Raw genomic sequence first — 22,139 nt, 5'->3', positions numbered from 1 at the left:
TGGCTTTTTGTATTTGTTAGATACTCTTTCCGGGTAGAAGCTTTTCAACTGCACAACTATTTGAATTACTTACATAACTATTGCCAGGGTTTAGCTGCTAATTATTGACCATTATCTATCTGTTTTGCTGTCAATTATGTGTTTCATGGCTATTCATTATAGTTATTCTTTGGCAATAGCTAGTTAATAGCTATCAAATTTTGGTTGGTATCTATCCGTGTTTTATAGATAACTCTTGCCACACTAATATCTATCAAATGCAGTTTACTTCATAGCCACCCACTAGCTATGTTGTACCATCTTATAAGTAGTCAGATATATGTCATAGTTGTTCACTATATTGGCCAGTTGATAGCCATGAAATTTTGATCGTTAGCTATGTGTTGTTACATAACTTATGAGAGGCTATCTGATTGGTATTGATATTGATAGCCAATAATGACTCTTTTTGTAATACCTACTTGTTGATAGTGATAGATATTAATAGCTATTCTTTTATTAGCAGTTCTGTAATAGCTATTGATCAGGTATTTTCCTTAGGTGAAACTATTTTATAGCTAGTGATTTCTATACATTATCTCTTGATAGCTCTTTGATAGCAATTGATAGTTGTTCATGGCTTGTGATTGTTATTTCATAGCCAAAATTTGATTTTTAATAGGTAATCAATAGAAATTTTATAGCTAGTCAATGACATTCTATAGCTAGTGATGACTATTGATAACTAATAATCAAGTATTTTCTTTAGGATGAGGTATTTCATAGCTAGTCAGAGCTATTTGATAGCTATTCATGGATAGTGATTGCTATTTCATAGCTAGTGTTTGCTATTTGAAAGATATTTTATATATAGTAATTGCTATTTGATATCTATTGGTATCTCTTTGATAGCTACTGATAGCTATTCATAGCTAGAAATTGCTATTTTATAGCCATTTATTGGTATTCGATAGCTAAATAATGTTGAGATGTCGAGCTCTACATCTTGAGCCGGCATCCACTACGGGTCTTGGCCGCTTACGGCATTTACTCACTGGCGCATTAGGTGATAGACACGGAGGATCTCTGCCAGTGATTCTACAACTGTACTACACTTATAGTGCCATCCTAGTACGCTTTTAGCGAATTCACACTTAGTGATCGCATGTACATATGTACTACTTTTCAGCTTTAGCACTTAGTCATTTTGTACTCTCTTTTCTAAGTGTAGAAGAAGAAGAAGCTTTCCATCACTGTGTGCTTTGTGCTTGTCTTGTGTATCTCTCTTGCATCCTCATTCGTTACATGGTAACAGAGCCTGGTGTAGGCAAGAGAGGCTAAGAGAGCAAGAGCATCACAATCTCTTCGTTCGCAATTTTTGGGGTTTTTCGTACAAGTTTTTGAACAGGTCTCCAAAGTGCAGTATACAGAGATTTACTGTACAAGTACAATGGTTGTATGTATGCTTGATTGTGGACACTGGTTGAGTGTAGAAAGTGTTACAGGTACCACAATAGCAGGTTCAACAGATTTGCAGGTTTTTGCAGATTGCAGCTATTTTGTCTTAGTGCTTCAAGATGTCTGACGATTTCAGTCAGATTGTCACTGAGAATCTTGAGAAAAATAACTACCCTGCATGGAAGTTCAGTAACAAATTTCCTAAAAGGAAAAGGTTATTAGGACTATGTAGAAGGAGACAATGAAAAGGAACCAGAGATTCCCGAGGCAAATGCTACAGCAGAACAAAGAAAAGGCTACTTTGAGGGACTGGCAACAAGGCCAGAGCAAAGTGATGTAATGTCTTTCTATGAGCATCACATATGGCATGTTGGGCTATCTACAGGATGCTGAAACCCCCTCCATTGCATGGAAAAACTTAGGTAGAGTGTTCGAGGTGACCACCAAGGCCTGGAAGCTTCAACTAAAGTCGGAGCTAAATCAGGTTAAGAGGAACAACCTCTCCATCAATGATTATTCCTTGAAGATCAATAGTATCATTGAGGCTCTTGGATCTATTAAAGTCTTAGTGGAAGATGATGACATTGTATGTGCATGCTTGGATGGTCTAGGAGATGAGTATGTACATTTTAGGTCTTCCATGAATACAAGTGACGACATCCCCGTGTTCCAAGATTTGATTTCTATGCTTATTCTTGAGGAGAAGAACCTTGGTCTTGATACATCTTCTTCTCGTGGTAGAAATAGATCTGAACAGGCCTTCTATTCTAACTCCAATAGAGGTATAGATTGTGGTCGAGGCCCAAGTGGTTGCAAGGGCCAATTTCGAGAAGGTCAATCAAATCAAAACAATATAGGTGGTAGGGGAAACCAGTCGCAAGGCAAGGGGAGTCAAAGAGGTCGTGGTGCAGGATCAAGCAGGCAGCAACATACTGCAGATAGCAGAGAATGTTGGACTTGTGGTGAAAAAGGTCACATGTCACGTGACTGTCCAAAGGGAAAAGCAAGTGGAAAGAGAGAATAGGGCAACTATGCATCGCAGAGGTGCAGATGTTAGCAGAAGCGAACGCATGTTTGTTATGCAGCATGTAATGAATACAATGACTGCAGAGAATTCCACCCAAGATGATGTTTGGTATATGGATCCAGGTGTCTCTAATCACATGACGTCTCGTGGAGAGTGGTTTAGAGATATGCGCAAACCAGATGTGTCAGGCTATGTGCCGACAGAAGATGACACAGCTCATCTCATTGCTCATGTAGGGGACATACCTCTAAATACAAAGAGTGGGAAATCAAAGTACTTAGCAGATGTACTTCATGTCCCAAACATTACAAAGAATCTTGTTTCTGCTGACAAATGGTTGAGCAAGGTTTGCAAGTTTGCTTCAATCCAAATGGCTATTACGTAGAAGATTTCCAAAATGGCTGTAGCTGATCACAGAGGGAAAATGTGTGGGCAGAATGTTTATGCTGAATGTAGACATGCCTGAGGTAAAAGCTGCATTATTTGCACACGGCACAGGTGTTGTGGATGATATTGACATTTGGCACAAACGCATTGGCCATGTCAATGAGCAGAGATTGTGCAGCATGCAATCAAAACAGATTGTAAAAGGTTTGTCCAAATTCAAGGTGGATGGTATGCATAAAGTGTATGCAGCATGCCAGTTTGGAAAACAGTCAAAGGGCTCATTTCCACATGAGCGCAATGTATGTAAAAAGCCACTTGAGGTGGTGCACACAGATGTTTGGGGTCCAACCGATACTGCAAGTATACATGGTTGCAAGTATTATGTCTCTTTCATTGATGACCATACAAGGAAAGTATGGGTCTACTTCATGCGTAACAAAAGTGAAGTGTTTGGTCACTTTCAGGACTTCAAAGTCATGATTGAGAAGGAGACAGATATGCAAATCAAGACATTGAGGTCAGATGGAGGGGGAGAGTACTTCTCCAATGATTTTTCAGATTTCCTGTTAATGCATGATATATGCAGGCAGTTTACATGCACATATACTCCACAGTAGAATGGGGTCGCAGAAAGGAAAAACAGGCACATTGCAGAGGTTGCACATGCATTGATGAATGAGAAGAAGACGCCTCATCATTTCTGGGCTGAAGCTGTAAATACAACTGTGTATTATGAACAGGACGCCTACAGCTGCGGTGCATGATGTAACACCTGAGGAAGCGTTTACAGGTACAAAGCCTGATTTGGCACACTTGAAAGTGTTTGGCTGCATAGCTTACATGCATGTACCAGATGAGTTGCGTAGGAAATTGGATCCTAAAGTAGAGAAATGTATTCTTGTGGAATATTCCCTTGAACAAAAGGGGTACAGGTGCTACAATCCTACTACACAAGAATTACGAGTGAGCAGAGATGTAGTCTTTGATGAGATGAGCAGCTGGTACAGTAATGCACATGGCACTATTGGGGCTGATGTAAAAGATGATGTGGTTGTACAAAATGTGAGGCCACTGTCACACAGGTTTTGAGTGGACCACAAGAGTCCTCTTCTCATGGTTCTGTTGAGAAGCCATGGAATGGTAGACTACGTATGCAGGTCACTCCACCAGCAGGTACAGGGAATGTATCACGAAAAAGGAAGGAAAAGGTTGATGAACCTCCCTTTATGGCTGATGCATCATCAAGTTTTTCACATGTAGACATGGATTCAGATGGTTTTGAACAAAGACTTGATGAGTAATTTCAGGACACCTAGTGTAAGGAAAGAACAAGAAGATGCTAGAGCGCAAAGGAGCTACCCAGGACCATGCAGATCTAACAGAGTCAGAAATCCAGTTCAGAAATTGACTTATGATGGGTATCTAGCGCATCACCAAGCCTACATGGCTAAGTGATACAGGATGTGGAGCCCACATGTTTTGAGGATGCAGTTGGAAATGTGCATTGGGATGATGCAATCAATGAAGAGATGGTTGCATTGGAAGCAAACGACACATGGGAGTTGGTGCCATTGCCAAGTGTCAAGAAAGCTATTTGGTGTAAATGGGTGTATAAAACCAAGAATAAGGCTGATGGTAATATTGAGCGTCACAAGGCAAGGCTGGTCGCAAAGGGTTATGCACAGACGTATGGCATAGACTATGAGGAGACCTTTGCTCGAGTGGCAAAGATGATGACTGTGAGAGCTATCATAGCAGTGGCTGCATCTAGAGGATGGATTATGCATCAAATGGATGTAAAGAATTCCTTCTTGAATGGTGAGTTGCAAGAGGAAGTGTATATGGAACAGCCACCTGGTTATGTCGATCCAGGTCACCCAGAATATATATGCATGCTTAATTACAAAACTTTGTATGGTTTGAAGCAGGGCTCTAGAGCATGGTATGACAGGATTTCCAAGTATCTTGTCAGTATTGGTTTTAGAAGAGCTCATGATGATCATTCACTCTATGTACGTGAGAGTGATATGGGGATTGTGGTCATTACCATATATGTAGATGACCTTATTATTGTGGGTGACAATGCTATGGAGATTGACCATGTGAAGAGTCTTCTCAAACACGAGTTTGAAATGAGAGATTTGGGCGAGTTGCGCTACTTTCTTGGCGTTGAGGTGATCAGGACTCCAGAGGGTGTATGGCTCACAGAGACAGTATGCTTTGGAAATGTTGTCAAAGTATGGTATGGCTGATTGTAAGCCAATTTCTATTCCCTTAGATGTGAATGCAAAGTTGAGTGCAGAGAAGGGTGATGTTGTTGAGGATGTCAAGATGTACAGGAAGATTGTGGGTAGTCTAATCTACTTAACTATCACGAGGCCAGACTTGAGCTACACAGTAGGCTTGGAGAGTCAGTTCATGCATCTTCCGAGGAAGCCACATTTGGGTGGAGTACGACGCACACTTCGGTATGTGCAAGGGACTCTTGACTACACATTGTTCTATGCAGTAGATGTGCCATTAGCATTGTATGGGTATACAAATGCAGATTGGGCAAGTAGCATTGTTGATAGGAGATCTACGAGTGGCTTCATGTTCTCTTTTGGGAGTGTTGTTGTTACTTGGAGCAGCGAAAAGCAGCCTACGGTTGCTTTATCGAGCACAGAGGCCGAGTACAGAGGTGCAACAGTTGCGGCGTGCAAGGTAGCTTGGCTACGCACATTACTTGTGCACTTGGGAGTGCAGGTGGACCAGTAGATTATCATCCATAGTGACAACCTCAGCAGCATGCAGTTGCCTAGGAACCCAGTGTTCCATGCCAGGACCAAGCACATAGAGGTCCATTACCACTACGTTCAAGAGCGAGTGTTGGCGGGCAACATCGACTTGGTCTATGTCAACATAGAGGAGCAGATAGCAGACATCTTTACCAAGGCCCTCAGAGCTGAGAAGCTTCGATGTTTTCGGACTATGCTTGGACTCTGCGACATGCAGAGCTTGAGGGGGAGTTTTGAGATGTCGAGCTATACATCTTGAGCTGGCATCCACTACGGGTCTTGGCCGCTGACGGCATTTACTCATTGGCACATTAGGTGACCGACACGAAGGATCTCTGCCACTGATTCTACAGCTGGACTACACTTATAGTTCCAGCCTAGTACGCTTCTAGCGAGTTCACACTTAGTGACCACATGTACATATTATGTGCTACTTTTTAGCTTTAGCACTTAGTCATTTTTGTACTCTCTTTTCTAAGCGTAGAAGAAGAAGAAGCTTTCCATCTCTGTGTGCTTTGTGCTTGTCTTGTGTAGCTCTCTTGCATCCTCATTCTTTACAAATAATAGATATTTCATAGCCGATGATTGCCATTTTATAGCTAGTGATCGCTATCAATAGCTAATAATCAAGTATTTTCTTTAGTTAAAGCTATTTCATAGCTAGCATAGAAGAAGAAGAAGCTTTCCATCTCTATGTGCTTTGTGCTTGTCTTGTGTAGCTCTCTTGCATCCTCATTCTTTACAAATAATAGATATTTCATAGCTGATGATTGCCATTTTATAGCTAGTGATCGCTATCAATAGCTAATAATCAAGTATTTTCTTTAGTTAAAGCTATTTCATAGCTAGTGATTGCTGTTTGATAGCTATTGATAGCTGCTCATAGCTAGTGCTTCTTGTTTCATAGCTATTGATAGCTATTTGATAGATATCTCATAGCTAGTGTTTACTGCTATTTCATAGCCAAAGCTATTCCATAGCTAGTGATTGCTACACGATAGTTACTAGAACAACTCTTTAATAACTATAATAGCTAATGATAGCTATTTCAGGAGCAGGGCCTTCAGCACCAACCATTGTTAGGTCAATTACCCGAGGTAGAGTATGGTCTTTGCCAGTATCCTTTGCATGCCTTTCTATTTCAACTTGTGGGAAAGGGATTTCACCGCCTCTCCTAACATCTTGAGGAGTTTTGTTGAACAGAGTTTTCTGCTTTGCTTACCCTTGCCTCTTTCTTTTAGCTTCTGCCAACATGTTCTCCAGAGTGTCTCCACAATCTTTACTGACAGGAGATTCTGCATGTTTCTATGCCATCAGTAAGTGCTCCAAAAAGACAAAAAAAAATCAACCACGTGTATGTGGGATGACACTAAATTTACTAAGGCATACCTTTTTGCATCAATGTATCACTATTTGTATCTTCATCGTTAGCTTCATGTGCAATTACAAACCTTCTTGTCAACCTCCTAGACATACTTTGCCCATGCTTGCCACCTCTTGCAAGATTTCCCTTGTTTTACCTTGTCCTCTATGTCTCCAACTGTTGTCTCTGGAACATCATGAGGTGTCTCAGAGATCCCTAGAGCTGCAATGGAAGATGTGATTAAACTAGAAGTACCTTCAAAGCTATTTAATAGCTATCTAGAAGCCGGCTAATAACATAATATTAACTGGCTAACAGTTGTCATACACCACCTAAAACTCTATAATACTTTTCCAACAACATGTAGCCATAGCATGGCTGGAGAGGTACACAACTTGAAACTGAGCAAGAAACTCTCGGACCTCACCTTTGCTTTGAAGACCATCTTTTGGACTTGTGGAGCAGCCCGCAGCAACGTTAGAAGTACTACTTTTCCCGATTACTACTGAGAGAAAGCATGTTAACCTGTCGCACTTTTTGTGCTAGTTAGCAGTTTCAAGTTAGCACATCTTCAAAAAGTTGGGCGTCCGGTAAATTTTTTACAAATAATATCAAAATTTGTCGGAGGTTGTACATTTGGATTCCTTGTTTCAAGTGCTTTCTATTGATATATCATATGTCATAGATCTTGGAGATGTAGCTCAAGTTATTGTACTAGTTAGCATATGTCAAAATTGTGCTAGTTAGCAAGGTCCGGGACATGAAAAAGCATAAGAGGTTAACATGCTTTCACCCTGGTAGCTATGAATTCTTGAAGGGGTTTCAAGAAGACTTTGTTAGGGATTCTCCCTAACAATCAGAGCCAAATGTGAATTCTGCTGACTGCATTGTATCTCCACTAGATGTCTTTATTGACTGCATTGTATCTCCACCAGATGTCTTTGTTGGTGTGAACATACATGTGATTGGAACACAATCAGCTGCTGCTATTACAAAAAGATGCCAAGCAGCAATTAAAAAAGGAAGTCAACCTTTTGGAACCAAAGTCAAACTTTTCAAAAAATTATTGGACAGCTTTTGGTTGTTAACAACTAGAAATACTTGCTGCATAGTGAACGAGAAAAGATTTATTCCTTATGAGTTAATGCATACACAAGATTGTCCACATAAGTTGACTAATTGGAGGAAAAACAACAAAATATTTACAAAAACAGCTTGGAATAGCATTCATATCATGTCCCTGAAACAGAAAAGCTTACAAAGATGCATTAGGGGACAATAGATCAGTACCATGATCTTGGCTGGTGGTATTAGGGTGATCAGTCAAAGGGCTTGCTTGATCAACTTGCTGTGGAGAAGGCACACTGCCATCAACGCTCACACGATGAGCAAGGACTTCACTGTTTAGGCTTGCATCAACAACTGTATCAGGACCAGGCACGGTACCATCAATGCTCACACGATGAACAGGGACTTCACTGCTTAGTCTTGCACCACTGTATCAGGAGCAGGGCCTTCAGCACCAACCATTGTTAGGTCAATTACCCGAGGCAAAGTAGGGTCTTCGCTAGCATCCTTTGCATGCCTTTTTATTTCAACATTTGGGAAAGGGATTTCACCGCCACTCCTAACATCTCGAGGAGTTTTGTTGAACACAGTTCTCTTTTTCTTCTTGGATGGTGGCTTTGTTGAACCTTGCCTCTTTATTTTAGCTTCTGCCAACATGTTCTCCATAGTGTCTCCACAATTTTTATTGACAGGAGATTCTGCATGTTTCTATGCCATTTGTAAGTGATCCAAAAATACAAAAAAACTCAACCACGTGTAAGTGTACTGACACTAAATTTACTAAGGCATACCTTTTTGCATCAATGTATCTCTATTTGTATCTTTATCGTCAGCTCCATCTGCAATTACAGACCTTCTTTTCAACCTCCTAGACATACTTTGCCCATGCTTGCTACCTCTTGCAAGCTTTCCCTGTTTTACCTTGTCCTCTATGTCTCCAACTGTTGACTCAGACATACTTTGCCCATGCTTGCCACCTCTTGCAAGCTTTCCCTGTTTTACGTTATCCTCTAGGTCTCCAACAGTTGACTCTGGAACATCATCAGGTGTCTCAGAGATCCCTGGATTTGCAACAACCGAAGATGTGATTACACTAGAAGTACATTCAAAGCTACTTAATAGCTATCTAGAAGCTGGCTAATAACATAATATTAACTGGCTAACACCTGTCATACACCACGTAAAACTCTGTAATACTTTGCCAACAACATGTATCCATAGCATGCCTGGAGAGGTACACAACTTGAAACTTAGCAAGAAACTCTCGGACCTCACCTTTGCTTTGAAGACCATCTTTTGGACTTGTGGAGCAGCCCGCAACAACGTTAGAAGTACTTCTTTTTTCAATTACAGGTAGCTGTGAATTCTTGAAGGGGTTGCAAGAAGACTTTGCTGGGGATTCTCCCTAACAATCAAAGCCAAATGTCAATTTTGCTGACTGAATTGTATCTCCACAAGATGTCTTCATTGACTGCATTGTATCTCCACCAGATGTCTTTGTTGGTGTGAGCATACATGTGGTTGGAACACAATCAGCTGCTATTACAAAAAGATGCCAAGCAGCAATTAAAAAAGGAAGTCAACCTTTTAGAACCAAAGTCAAACTTTTCAAAAAAATATTGGACAGCTTTTGGTTGTTAACAACTAGAAGTGCTTGCTACATAGTGAACGAGGAAAGATTTATTCCTTATGAATTAATGCATACACAAGATTGTCTACATAAGTTGACTAATTGGAGGAGAAACAACAAAATATTTGCAAAAACAACTTGGAATAGCATTCATATTATGTCCCTGAAACAGAAAAGATTACAAAGATGCATCACGGGACAATCGATCAGTACCATGATCTGGGCTGGTGGTATTAGGGTGATTAGCCAAGGGGCTTGCTTGATCAACTTGCTGTGGAGAAGGCACACTGCCATCAACGCTCACATGATGAGTAGGGACTTCATTGTTTAGGCTTGCATCAGCAACTATATCAGGAGCATGCACGGTACCATCAATGCTCAGACGATGAACAGGGACTTCACTGTTTAGGCTTGCAACTGTATCAGGAGCAGGGCCTTCAGCACCAACCATTGTTAGGTCAATTACCCAAGGTAGAGTAGGTTCTTCGCTAGCATCCTTTGCATGCCTTTCTATTTCAACATTTGGGCAAGGGATTTCACCGCCACTCCTAACATCTCGAGGAGTTTTGTTGAACAATGTTCTCTTTTTCTTCTTGGATGGTGGCTTTGCTTAACCTTGCCTCTTTGTTTTAGCTTCTACCAACATGTTCTCCATAGTGTCTCCACAATCTTTATTGACAGGATATTCTGCATGTTGCTATGCCATCAGTAAGTGCTCCAAAAAGACAAAAAAAAACTCAACCACGTGTAAGTGTACTGACACTAAATTTACTAAGGCATACCTTTCTGCATCAATGTATCTCTATTTGTATCTTCATCCTGCAATTACAGACGTTCTTTTCAACCTCCTAGACATACTTTTCCCATGCTTGCCACCTCTTGCAAGGTTTCCCTGATTTACCTTGTCCTCTATGTCTCCAACTGTTGACTCTGGAACATCATCAGGTGTCTCAGAGATCCATGGAGCTGCAACAACGGAAGAGGTGATTAAAGTAGAAGTATCTTCAAAGCTACTTAATAGCTATCTAGAAGCTGACTAATAACATAATATTAAGTGGCTAACAGCTGTCACACCACCTAAAACTCTGTAATACTTTGCCAGCAACATGTAGCGATAGCATGGATGGAGAGGTACACAACTTGAAACTTAGCAAGAAACTCTCGGACCTGAACCTTAGCTTTGAAGACCATTTTTGGACCTATGGAGGAGCCCGCAGCAACGTCACAAGTACTACTTTTTCCGATTACTGGTAGCTATGAATTCTTGAAGGGGTTGCAAGAAGACTTTGTTGGGGATTCTCCCCAACAATCAGAGCCAACTGTGAATCCTGTTGACTCCATTGCATCTCCACCATATGTCTTTGCTGATGTGAACATACATGTGGTTAGGACACAATCAACGGCTATTGTTACAAAAATATGCCAAGAAATAATTAAAAAAGGAAGTCAACCTTTTGGAAACAAAGTCAAACTTTTCAACAAATTATTGGACAACTTTTGGTTGTTAATAACTAGAAATACTTGCTGCATAGTGAACGAGAAAATATTAATTCCTTATGAATTACTGCATACACAAGACTTTCTACATAAGTTGACTAATTGCAAGGGAAAACAACAAAATATTTGCAAAAACATCTTCGAATAGCATTCATATTATTTCCTTGAAACAGGAAATTTTACATAGATGCATTAGTGGGACAATAGACCAGCACCATGATCTTGGTTGGTGGTATTAGGGTGATCAGCCAAAGGGCTTGCTTGATGAACTTGCTATGGAGAAGGCACACTACCATCAACACTCACACGATGAGCAGGGACTTCACTGTTTAGGCTTGAATCAGCAATTGTATCAAGAGCACGCACGGTACCATCAATGCTCACACGATGAACACGGACTTCACTGTTTAGGCTTGCATCAACATCTATATCAGCAGAAGCAGGGCCTTCAACACCAACCATTTTAAGGTCAATTACCCGAGGTAGAGTAGGGTCTTCGCCAACATCCTTTGCATGCCTTTCTATTTCAACATCTGGGCAAGGGATTTCACCGACACTCCTAACATCAGGAGGAGTTTTGTTGAACATAGTTTTCTTCATCATCTTGGATGGTGGCTTTGCTGACCCTTTCCTCTTTCTTTAAGGTTCTGCCAACATGTTCTCCAGAGTGTCTCAACAATCTTTATTGACAAGATATTCTGCATGAAGCTATGCCATCAGTAATTGCTCCAAAAAGACAAAAAAACTAAACCACGTGTAAGTAAGCTGACACTAAATTTACTAAGGCATACCTTTCTGCATCAATGCATCGCTATTTGTATCTTCGTCGTCATCTCTGTGTGCAATTACAGACCTTCTTGCCAACCTCCTAGACATACTTTGCCCATGATTGCCACCTCTTGCAAGCTTTCCCTGATTTACCTTGTCCTCTATGTCTCGAACTGTTGCCTCTGGAACATCATGAGGTGTCTCAGAGATCCCTGGAGCTGCAATGGAAGATGTGATTAAACTAGAAGTACCTTCAAATCTACTTAATAGCTATCTAGAAGCTGGCTAATAACATAATATTAACTGGCTAACAACTTTCATACACCACCTAAAACTCTGTAATACTTTGCCAACAACATGTAGCCATAGCATGGCTGGAGAGGTAAACAAATTGAAACTTAGCAAGAAACTCTCGGACCTCACCTTTGCTTTGATGACCATCGTTTGGACTTGTGGAGCAGCCCGCATCAACGTCACAAGTACTACTTTTTCCGATTACTGGTAGCTGTGAATTCTTGAAGGGACTGCAAAACAAGACTTTGCTGGGGATTCTCCCCAGCAATCAGAGCCAACTGTGAATCGTGCTGACTGCATTGTATCTCCACCAGATGTCTTCATTGACTACATTGTATCTCCACCAGATGTCTTTGCTGGTGTGAACATACATGTGGTTGGAACACAATCAGCCTGCTGTTACAAAAAGATGCCAAGCAGAAATTAAAAAAGAAAGTCAACCTTTTGGAAACAAAGTCAAACTTTTCAACAAATTATTGGACAACTTTTGGTTGTTAACAACTAGAAATACTTGATGCATAGTAAACGAGAAAATATTTTCCACACACAGTCAACAGCTATTAGGGAGCTGATTAACAAGCATGAAGTAGCATTTGCCTGCTACTAGCTCTCTAAACCTAGCAAATGGCTATCACCCACTAGCTGGTTAGAGCTATCTGTTGGCATCTATTAATAACTGGTAAAACAGCTTTCTGAGAAGCAGTTATAGCATATTTTCTTGCAAGCTATTGAGCAGCAATTGGTTGTAAATAACTAGGAAATATTGGACACATAGTCAATAAGAGTATATACCACACAATCAACAGCTAATTTGGAGCTATTTAGCAAGCATAAAGTAGCTTTTACCAGCTAGTAGCTCTCTAAACCTAGCAGGTAGCTATTACCCACTAGCTATGAAAAACAATAGCTACCCAATAGCTGGTTAATACCTACACAATAGGTAGCTATCACCCACTAGCTATGAAAAACAATAGCTACCCAATAGCTGGTTACTACCTACACAATAGCTACCTAATAGATGGTTAAAATAGCTAAAAGCTCTCAAAACCTAGCAAATAGCTACCACCCACTAGTTGTGGAAGACAATAGCTTCTTAATAGCTGATGAGATACTACTTCCAGCTAATAGTCCTCAGAACATTCCAAATAGCTATTACCCAACCCAATAGCTATGCCCAGGGGATTCACTCTATATACAAAACGGGATGCCACCTGTGTATAGGATAAAACCCCTATATACGACTCATACTAGGGAATTTGACCCCCCTTTCTACGCTTATACGACAATCAATGACGAAAACTATCATGCCCCTATCTTAAATATAAAATTTATGCCTCACATTATCTAACCGAGTAAAACTAGTCAAGGCATGGAAACATCATGCAGCTTGAGTGTAAGAAGCCCTAATCATTCCATCCACTTCACCATTGCATTATCACTGATTAGTTGAAAGCTTGTTTGTAAGGTTTGCATACATGTGCTGTCATCGCCTTATGTGAACAATAAGGTGGGAGAAATTTTTTTGTACCTCTTTTACCGACGAGCTCGTCTAAACCCGCCCTAAGACTCCGCTCTCTTCCTTCTTTTAATCTTTTGGTGTGCCTTCAAAATTATAAGTGCTAAAAAGCTCTTCCAACATGGGGTTGTTAGCATATGAGGAGAAAGGAGAGGGAAAGCACTGAAAAACGGCTTGAGATGCTCCTTTGCAAGAAGCCGAGCACAACCGAGCCACAACCTGCAAAGAGGCCCATGAAGAATTAGGTGGAGAGCAATCGAAGGCTTGAAAACCCAATATAAATGTATAGGATTGTTCAAAAAAGCGTAGGGAAAGAAAGAGAAAGTGAGCAAAAGATAGAACGTGAGGGAAGGGACCTAGGGTTTTAGGGGACTAGCCTAATCAGTACCCTCATCTAATGAGGAAGCGAGAACCTCAAAAAATAAACCTCCACAATGATGCCATTTCGGTAATTGCACCTTCTTGAGAGCCTTTTAAGTTTTCACCCACCAACACAAGTTACCTCCAGCCTCCATGCTGGCAACATCATTAAACGCACTCAAGAACCCACTACCCTAGTAGGCCTCGTTATTTTATCACTTTTTTTAGCTTGTTCTCCTTGTTTTTTTTATTGGTGAGTGTTGCAATGAACGCTCAGAAGAAAGTTATGACTAAGGGTAGTGGGTTCTTGAGTGCGTTTACTGATGTTGCCAGCATGGAGGCTGGAGGTAACTTGTGTTGGTGGGTGAAAACTTAAAAGGCTCTCAAGAAGGTGCAGTTACCGAAATGGCATCATTGTGGAGGTTTATTTTTTGAGGTTCTCTCTTCCTCGTTAGATGAGGGTAGTGACTAGGCTAGTCCCCTAAAACCCTAGGTCCCTTCCCTCACGTTCTATCTTTTGCTCACTTTCTCTTTCTTTCCCTACGCTTTTTTGAACAATCATATACATTTATATGGGGTTTTCAAGCCTTCGATCGCTCTCCACCTAATGCTTCACGGGCCTCTTTGCAGGTTGTGGCTTGGTTGTGCTCGGCTTCTTGCAAAGGAGCATCTCAAGCCGTTTTTCAGTGCTTTCCCTCTCCTTTCTCCTCATATGCTAACAACCCCATGTTGGAAGAGCTTTTTAGCACTTATAATTTGAAGGCACACCAAAAGATTAAAAGAAGGAAGAGAGCGGAGTCTCAGGGTGGGTTTAGAGGAGCTCATCGGTAAAAGAGGTACAAAAAATTTTCTCCCACCTTATTGTTCACATAAGGCGATGACAGCACATGTATGCAAACCTTACAAACAAGATTTCAACTTATCAGTGATAATGCAATGGTGAAGTGGATGGCATGATTAGGGCTTCTTACACTCAAGATGCATGATGTTTCCATGCCTTGACTAGTTTTACTCGGTTAGATAATGTGAGGCATAAATTTTATATGTAAGATAGGGGCATGATAGTTTTCGTCATTGATTGTCGTATAAGCGTAGAAAGGGGGGTCAAATTCCCTAGTATGAGTCGTATATAGGGGTTTTATCCTATACGAAGGTGTCATCGCGTTTTGTATATAGAGTGAATCACCCGTGCATAGCTATTGGGTTGGGTAATATCTATTTGGAATGTTCTGAGGACTATTAGCTGGAAGTAGCTATCTCATCAGCTATTAAGAAGCTATTGTCTTCCAAAGCTAGTGGGTGGTAGCTATTTGCCAGGTTTTGAGAGCTTTTAGCTATTTTAACCAGCTATTAGGTAGCTATTGTGTAGGTATTAACCAGCTATTGGGTAGCTATTTTTTTTCATAGCTAGTGGGTGATAGCTACCTATTGTGTAGGTATTAACCAGCTATTGGGTAGCTATTGTTTTTCATAGCTAGTGGGTAATAGCTACCTGCTAGGTTTAGAGAGCTACTAGCTGGTAAAAGCTACTTTATGCTTGCTAAATAGCTCCAAATTAGTTGTTGATTGTGTGGTATATACTCTTATTGACTATGTGGCCAGTATTGCCTAGTTATTTACAACCAATTGCCGCTCAATAGCTTGCAAGAAAATATGCTATAACTGCTTCTCAGAAAGCTTTTTTACCAGTTATTAATAGATGCCTAACAGATAGCTCTAACCAGCTAGTGGGTGATAGCCATTTTCTAGGTTTAGAGAGCTAGTAGCAGGCAAATGCTACTTCATGCTTGTTAATCAGCTCCCTAATAGCTTTTGATTGTGTGTGGAAAATATTTTCTCGTTTACTATGCAGCAAGTATTTCTAGTTGTTAACAACCAAAAGTTGTCCAATAATTGGTTAAAAAGTTTGACATTGTTTCCAAAAGGTTGACTTCCTTTTTTAATTTCTGCTTGGCATCTTTTTGTAACAGAAGGCTGATTGTGTTCCAACCACATGTATGTTCACACCAGCAAAGACATCTGGTGGAGATACAATGCAGTCAATGAAGACATCTGGTGGAGATACAATGCAGTCAGCACGATTCACACTTGGCTCTAATTGCTGGGGAGAATCCCCAGCAAAGTCTTGTTTTGCAGTCCCTTCAAGAATTCACAGCTACCAGTAATCGGAAAAAGTAGTACTTGTGACGTTAATGCGGGCTGCTCCACAAGTCCAAAAGATGGTCATCAAAGCAAAGGTGAGGTCCAAGAGTTTCTTGCTAAGTTTCAAGTTGTGTACCTATCCAACCATGCTATGGCTACATGTTGTTGGAAAAGTATTACAGAGTTTTAGGTGGTGTATGAAAGTTGTTAGCCAATTAATATTATGTTATTAGCCAGCTTCTAGATACCTATTAAGTAGCTTTGAACGTACTTGTAGTTTAATCACATCTTCCATTGCAGCTCTAGGGATCTCTGAGACACCGGATGATGTTCCAGAGGCAACAGTTGGAGACATAGAGGACAAGGTAAGTCAGGGAAAGCCTGCAAGAGGTGGCAATCATGGGCAAAGTATGTTTAGGCAGTTGAAAAGAAGGTCTGTAATTGCACACAGAGATTACGATGAAGATACAAATAGCGATGCATTGATGCAGAAAGGTATGCCTTAGTAAATTTAGTGTCAGCCCACTTACACGTGGTTTAGTTTTTTTGTCTTTTTGGAGCAATTACTGATGGCATAGCAACATGCAGAATATCCTGTCAATAAAGATTGTGGAGACACTCTGGAGAACATGTTGGCAGAACCTTAAAGAAAGAGGAAAGGGTCAGCAAAGCCACCATCCAAGATGATGAAGAAAACTACGTTCAACAAAGGAGATGTTGAAATAGAAAGGCATGCAAAGGATGTTGGCAAAGACCCTACTCTGCGTCGGGTAATTGACCTAACAATGGTTGGTGTTGAAGGCCCTGCTTCTGCTGATATAGATGTTGATGCAAGCCTAAACAGTGAAGTCCGTGTTCATTGTGTGAGCATTGATGGTACCATGCGTGCTCCTTATACAATTGCTGATTCAAGCCTAAATAGTGAAGTCCCTGCTCATCGTGTGAGTGTTGATGGTAGTGTGCCTTCTCCATAGCAAGTTCATCAAGCAAGCCCTTTGGCTGATCACCCTAATACCACCAGCCAAGATCATGGTGCTGGTCTATTGTCCCACTAATGCATCTATGTAAAATTTTCTGTTTCAAGGAAATAATATGAATGCTATTCCAAGATGTTTTTGCAAATATTTGTTGTTTTCCCTCACAATTAGTCAACTTATGTAGAAAGTCTTGTGTATGCAGTAATTCATAAGGAATTAATTTTTTCTCGTTTACTATGCAGCAAGTATTTCTAGTTATTAACAACCAAAAGTTGTCCAATAATTTGTTGAAAAGTTTGACTTTGTTTCCAAAAGGTTGACTTCCTTTTTTAATTATTGCTAGGTTCCTTTTTGTAACAACAGCTGCTGATTGTGTCCTAACCACATGTATGTTCACACCAGCAAAGACATCTGATGGAGATACAATGGAGTCAACAGGATTCATAGTTGGCTCTGATTGTTGGGGAGAATCCCCAGCAAAGTCTTCTTGCAACCCCTTCAAGAATTCGAAGCTACTAGTAATCGAAAAAAGTAGTACTTGTGACGTTGCTGCGGGCTGCTCCATAGGTCCAAAAATGGTCTTCAAAGCTAAGGTTGAGGTCCGAGAGTTTCTTGCTAAGTTTCAAGTTGTGTACCTCTCCATCCATGCTATGGCTACATGTTGTTGGCAAAGTATTACAGAGTTTTAGGTGGTGTGACAGTTGTTAGCCAGTTAATATTATGTTATTAGCCAGCTTCTAGATAGCTATTAAGGAGCTTTGAAGATACTTCTACTTTAATCACCTCTTCCGTTGTTGCAGCTCCATGGATCTCTGAGACACCTGATGATGTTCCAGAGTCAACAGTTGGAGACATAGAGGACAAGGTAAATAAGGGAAAGCTTGCAAGAGGTGGCAAGCATGGGCAAAGTATGTCTAGGAGGTTGACAATAAGGTCTGTAATTGCAGGATGAAGATACAAATAGAGATACATTGATGCGGAAAGGTATGCCTTAGTAAATTTAGTGTTAGTACACTTACACGTGGTTGAGTTTTTTTTGTCTTTTTGGAGCACTTACTGATGGCATAGCAACATGCAGAATATCCTGTCAATAAAGATTGTGGAGACACTATGGAGAACATGTTGGTAGAAGCTAAAAGAAACAGGCAAGGTTAAGCAAAGCCACCATCCAAGAAGAAAAAGAGAACATTGTTCAACAAAACTCCTCGAGATGTTAGGAGTGGCAGTGAAATCCCTTGCCCAAATGTTGAAATAGAAAGGCATGCAAAGGATGCTAGCGAAGACCCTACTCTACCTCGGGTAATTGACGTGACAATGGTTGGTGCTGAAGGCCCTGCTCCTGATACAGTTGTTCATGCAAACCTAAACAGTGAAGTCCCTGTTCATCGTCTAAGCATTGATGGTACCGTGCGTGCTCCTGATATAGTTGCTGATGCAAGCCTAAACAATGAAGTCCCTACTCATCGTGTGAGCGTTGATGGCAGTGTGCCTTCTCCACAGCAAGTTGATCAAGCAAGGCCTTTGGCTAATCACCCTAATACCACCAGCCGAGATCATGGTACTAATCGATTGTCCTGTGATGCATCTTTGTAAGCTTTTCTATTTCAGGGACATAATATGAATGCTATTCCAAGCTGTTTTTGCAAATATTTTGTTGTTTTTCCTCCAATTAGTCAACTTATGTAGACAATCTTGTGTATGCATTAATTCATAAGGAATAAATCTTTCCTCGTTCACTATGTAGTAAGTATTTCTAGTTGTTAACAACCAAAAGCTGTCCAATATTTTTTTGAAAAGTTTGACTTTGGTTCTAAAAGGTTGACTTCGTTTTTTAATTGCTGCTTGGCATCTTTTTGTAATAGCAGCTGATTGTGTTCCAACCACATGTATGCTCACACCAGCAAAGACATCTGGTGGAGATACAATGCAGTCAATGAAGACATCTGGTGGAGATACAATTCAGTCAGCAGAATTCACATTTGGCTCTGATTGTTAGGGAGAATCCCCAGCAAAGTATTCTTGCAACCCCTTCAAGAATTCACACCTACTTGTAATCGAAAAAAGAAGTACTTCTAACGTTGCTTCGGGCTGCTCCACAAGTCCAAAAGATGGTCTTCAAAGCAAAGGTGAGGTCCAAGAGTTTCTTGCTAAGTTTCAAGTTGTGTACCTCTCCAGCCATGCTATGGCTACATGATGTTGGCAAAGTATTATAGAGTTTTAGGTGGTGTATGACAGCTGTTAGCCAGTTAATATTATGTTATTAGCCAACTTCTAGATATCTATTAAGTAGCTTTGAATGTACTTCTAGTTTAATCACATCTTCCGTTGTTGCAAATCCAGGGATCTCTGAGACACCTGATGATGTTCAAGAGTCAACAGTTGGAGACATAGAGGATCTCTGAGACACCTGATGATGTTCAAGAGTCAACAGTTGGAGACATAGAGGATAACGTAAAACAGGGAAAGCTTGCAAGAGGTGGCAAGCATGGGCAAAGTATGTCTGAGTCAACAGTTGGAGACATAGAGGACAAGGTAAAACAGGGAAAGCTTGCAAGAGGTGGCACGGATGGGCAAAGTATGTCTAGGAGGTTGACAAGAAGGTCTGTAATTGCAGACGGAGCTGATGATGAAGATACAAATAGAGATACATTGATGCAAAAAGGTATGCGTTAGTAAATTTAGTGTCAGTACACTTACACGTGGTTGAGTTTTTTTGTATTTTTGGATCACTTACTAATGGCATTGAAACATGCAGAATCTCCTGTCAATAAAAATTGTGGAAACACTATGGAGAACATGTTGGTAGAAGGTAAAATAAAGAGGCAAGGTTCAACAAAGCCACCATCCAAGAAGAAAAAGAGAAGTCTGTTCAGCAAAACTCCTCGAGATGTTAGGAGTGGCGGTGAAATCCCTTTCCCAGATGTTGAAATAGAAGGCATGCAAAGGATGCTAGCGAAGACCCTACTTTGCCTCGGGTAATTGACCTAACAATGGTTGGTGCTGAAGGCCCTGCTCCTGATACAGTTGTTGGTGCAAGCCTAAACAGTGAAGTCCTTGTTTATCGTCTGAGCATTGATGGTACCGTGCCTCCTCCTGATACAAGTGTTGATGCAAGCCTAAACAGTGAAGTCCCTACTCATCGTGTGAGCGTTGATGGCAGTGTGCCTTCTCCACAGCAAGTTGATCAAGAAAGCCCTTTGGATGATCACCCTAATACCACCAGCCGAGATCATGGTACTGATCTATTGTCCCCTAATGCATCTTTGTAAGCTTTTCTGTTTCAGGGACATAATATGAATGCTATTCCAAGCTGTTTTTGTAAATATTTTGTTGTTTTTCCTCCAATTAGTCAACTTATGTGGACAATCTTGTGTATGCAGTAACTCATAAGGAATAAATCTTTTCTCGTTCACTATGCAGCAAGTACTTCTAGTTGTTAACAACCAAAATCTTTCCAATAAGTTTTTGAAAAGTTTGACTTTGGTTCCAAAAGGTTGACTTCCTTTTTTAATTGTTGCTTGGAATCTTTTTGGAACAGTAGCAGCTGATTGTGTTCCAATCACATGTATGTTCACACCAACAAAGACATCTGGTGGAGATACAATGCAGTCAACAAAGACATCTAGTGGAGATACAATGCAGTCAGCATAATTCACATTTGGCTTTGATTATTAGGGAGAATCCCTAACAAAGTCTTCTTGCAACCCCTTCAAGAATTCACAGCTACCAGGGTGAAAGCATGTTAACTTGTCATGCTTTTTCATGTCCCGGACATTGCTAACTAGCACAATTTTGACATATGCTAACTAGTACAATAACTTGAGCTACATCTCCAAGATCTATGACATATGATATATCAATAGAAAGCACTTGAAACAAGGAATCCAAATGTACAACCTCCAACAAATTTTGATATTATTTGTAAAAAAATTAACGGACGCCCAACTTTTTGAAGATGTGCTAACTTGAAACTGCTAACTAGCACAAAAAGTGCGACAGGTTAACATGCTTTCTCCCACCAGTAATCGGGAAAAGTAGTACTTTTAACGTTGCTGCGGGCTGCTCCACAAGTCCAAAAGATGGTCTTCAAAGCAAAGGTGAGGTCCGAGAGTTTCTTGCTAAGTTTCAAGTTGTGTACCTCTCCAGCCATGCTATGGCTACATGTTGTTGGAAAAGTATTATAGAGTTTTAGGTGGTGTAGGAAAGCTGTTAGCCAGTTAATATTATGTTATTATCCAGCTTCTAGATAGCTATTAAGTAGCTTTGAAGGTACTGCTAGTTTAATCACATCTTCCATTGCAGCTCTAGGTATCTCTTTGACACCTCATGATGTTCCAAAGACAACATTTGGAGACATAGAGGAAAAGGTAAAACAAGGGAAAGCTTGCAAGAGGTGGCAAGCATGGGCAAAGTATTTCTAGGAGGTTGACAAGAAGGTTTGTAATTGCACACGAAGCTAACGATGAAGATACAAATAGTGATACATTGATGCAAAAAGGTATGCCTTAGTAAATTTAGTGTCATCCCACATACACGTGGTTGATTTTTTTTTGTCTTTTTGGAGCACTTACTGATGGCATAGAAACATGCACAATCTCCTGTCAGTAATGATTGTGGAGACACTCTGGAGAACATGTTGGCAAAAGCTAAAAGAAAGAGGCAAGGGTGAGCAAAGCAGAATACTCTGTTCAACAAAACTCCTCAAGATGTTAGGAGAGGCGGTGAAATCCCTTTCCCACAAGTTGAAATAGAAAGGCATGCAAAGGATACTGGCGAAGACCCTACTCTACCTCGGGTAATTGACCTAACAATGGTTGGTGCTGAAGGCCCTGCTCTTGAAATAGCTATCATTAGCTATTATAGTTATCAAAGAGTTGTTCTAGTAACTATCGTGTA

The 22,139-nt window shown here is 40.6% G+C and overlaps 3 protein-coding genes and 1 pseudogene across 3 annotated transcripts; 2 read left to right on the top strand and 2 right to left on the bottom strand.

The window, feature by feature from the left end:
- Positions 1–8,246: 8,246 nt before the first annotated feature.
- Positions 8,247–8,521, bottom strand: LOC147436607 (uncharacterized; annotated as a pseudogene).
- Positions 8,522–9,867: 1,346 nt separating this feature from the next.
- On the bottom strand, positions 9,868–10,140 carry LOC147436606 (uncharacterized). Its single transcript, XM_086488230.1, has one exon. It carries the CDS (start codon positions 10,138–10,140, stop codon positions 9,868–9,870), a length of 273 nt encoding a protein of 90 aa, XP_086344356.1.
- Positions 10,141–18,557: 8,417 nt separating this feature from the next.
- LOC147436605 (uncharacterized) lies at positions 18,558–18,836 on the top strand. The gene has a single exon (XM_086488236.1). It carries the CDS (start codon positions 18,558–18,560, stop codon positions 18,834–18,836), a length of 279 nt encoding a protein of 92 aa, XP_086344362.1.
- A 1,397-nt stretch (positions 18,837–20,233) lies between these two features.
- On the top strand, positions 20,234–20,512 carry LOC147436604 (uncharacterized). The gene has a single exon (XM_086488242.1). The coding sequence runs from the start codon at positions 20,234–20,236 to the stop codon at positions 20,510–20,512; it is 279 nt and encodes a 92-aa protein (XP_086344368.1).
- Positions 20,513–22,139: the final 1,627 nt, after the last annotated feature.

This window comes from Adiantum capillus-veneris, chromosome 18, assembly GCF_014529385.1.
Source record: "Adiantum capillus-veneris isolate H3 chromosome 18, ASM1452938v2, whole genome shotgun sequence".
Classification (NCBI taxonomy): Eukaryota; Viridiplantae; Streptophyta; class Polypodiopsida; order Polypodiales; family Pteridaceae; genus Adiantum; species Adiantum capillus-veneris.
Note: the sequence above shows the minus strand (reverse complement) of the source record. Positions and strands in the feature narration are given on the sequence as shown.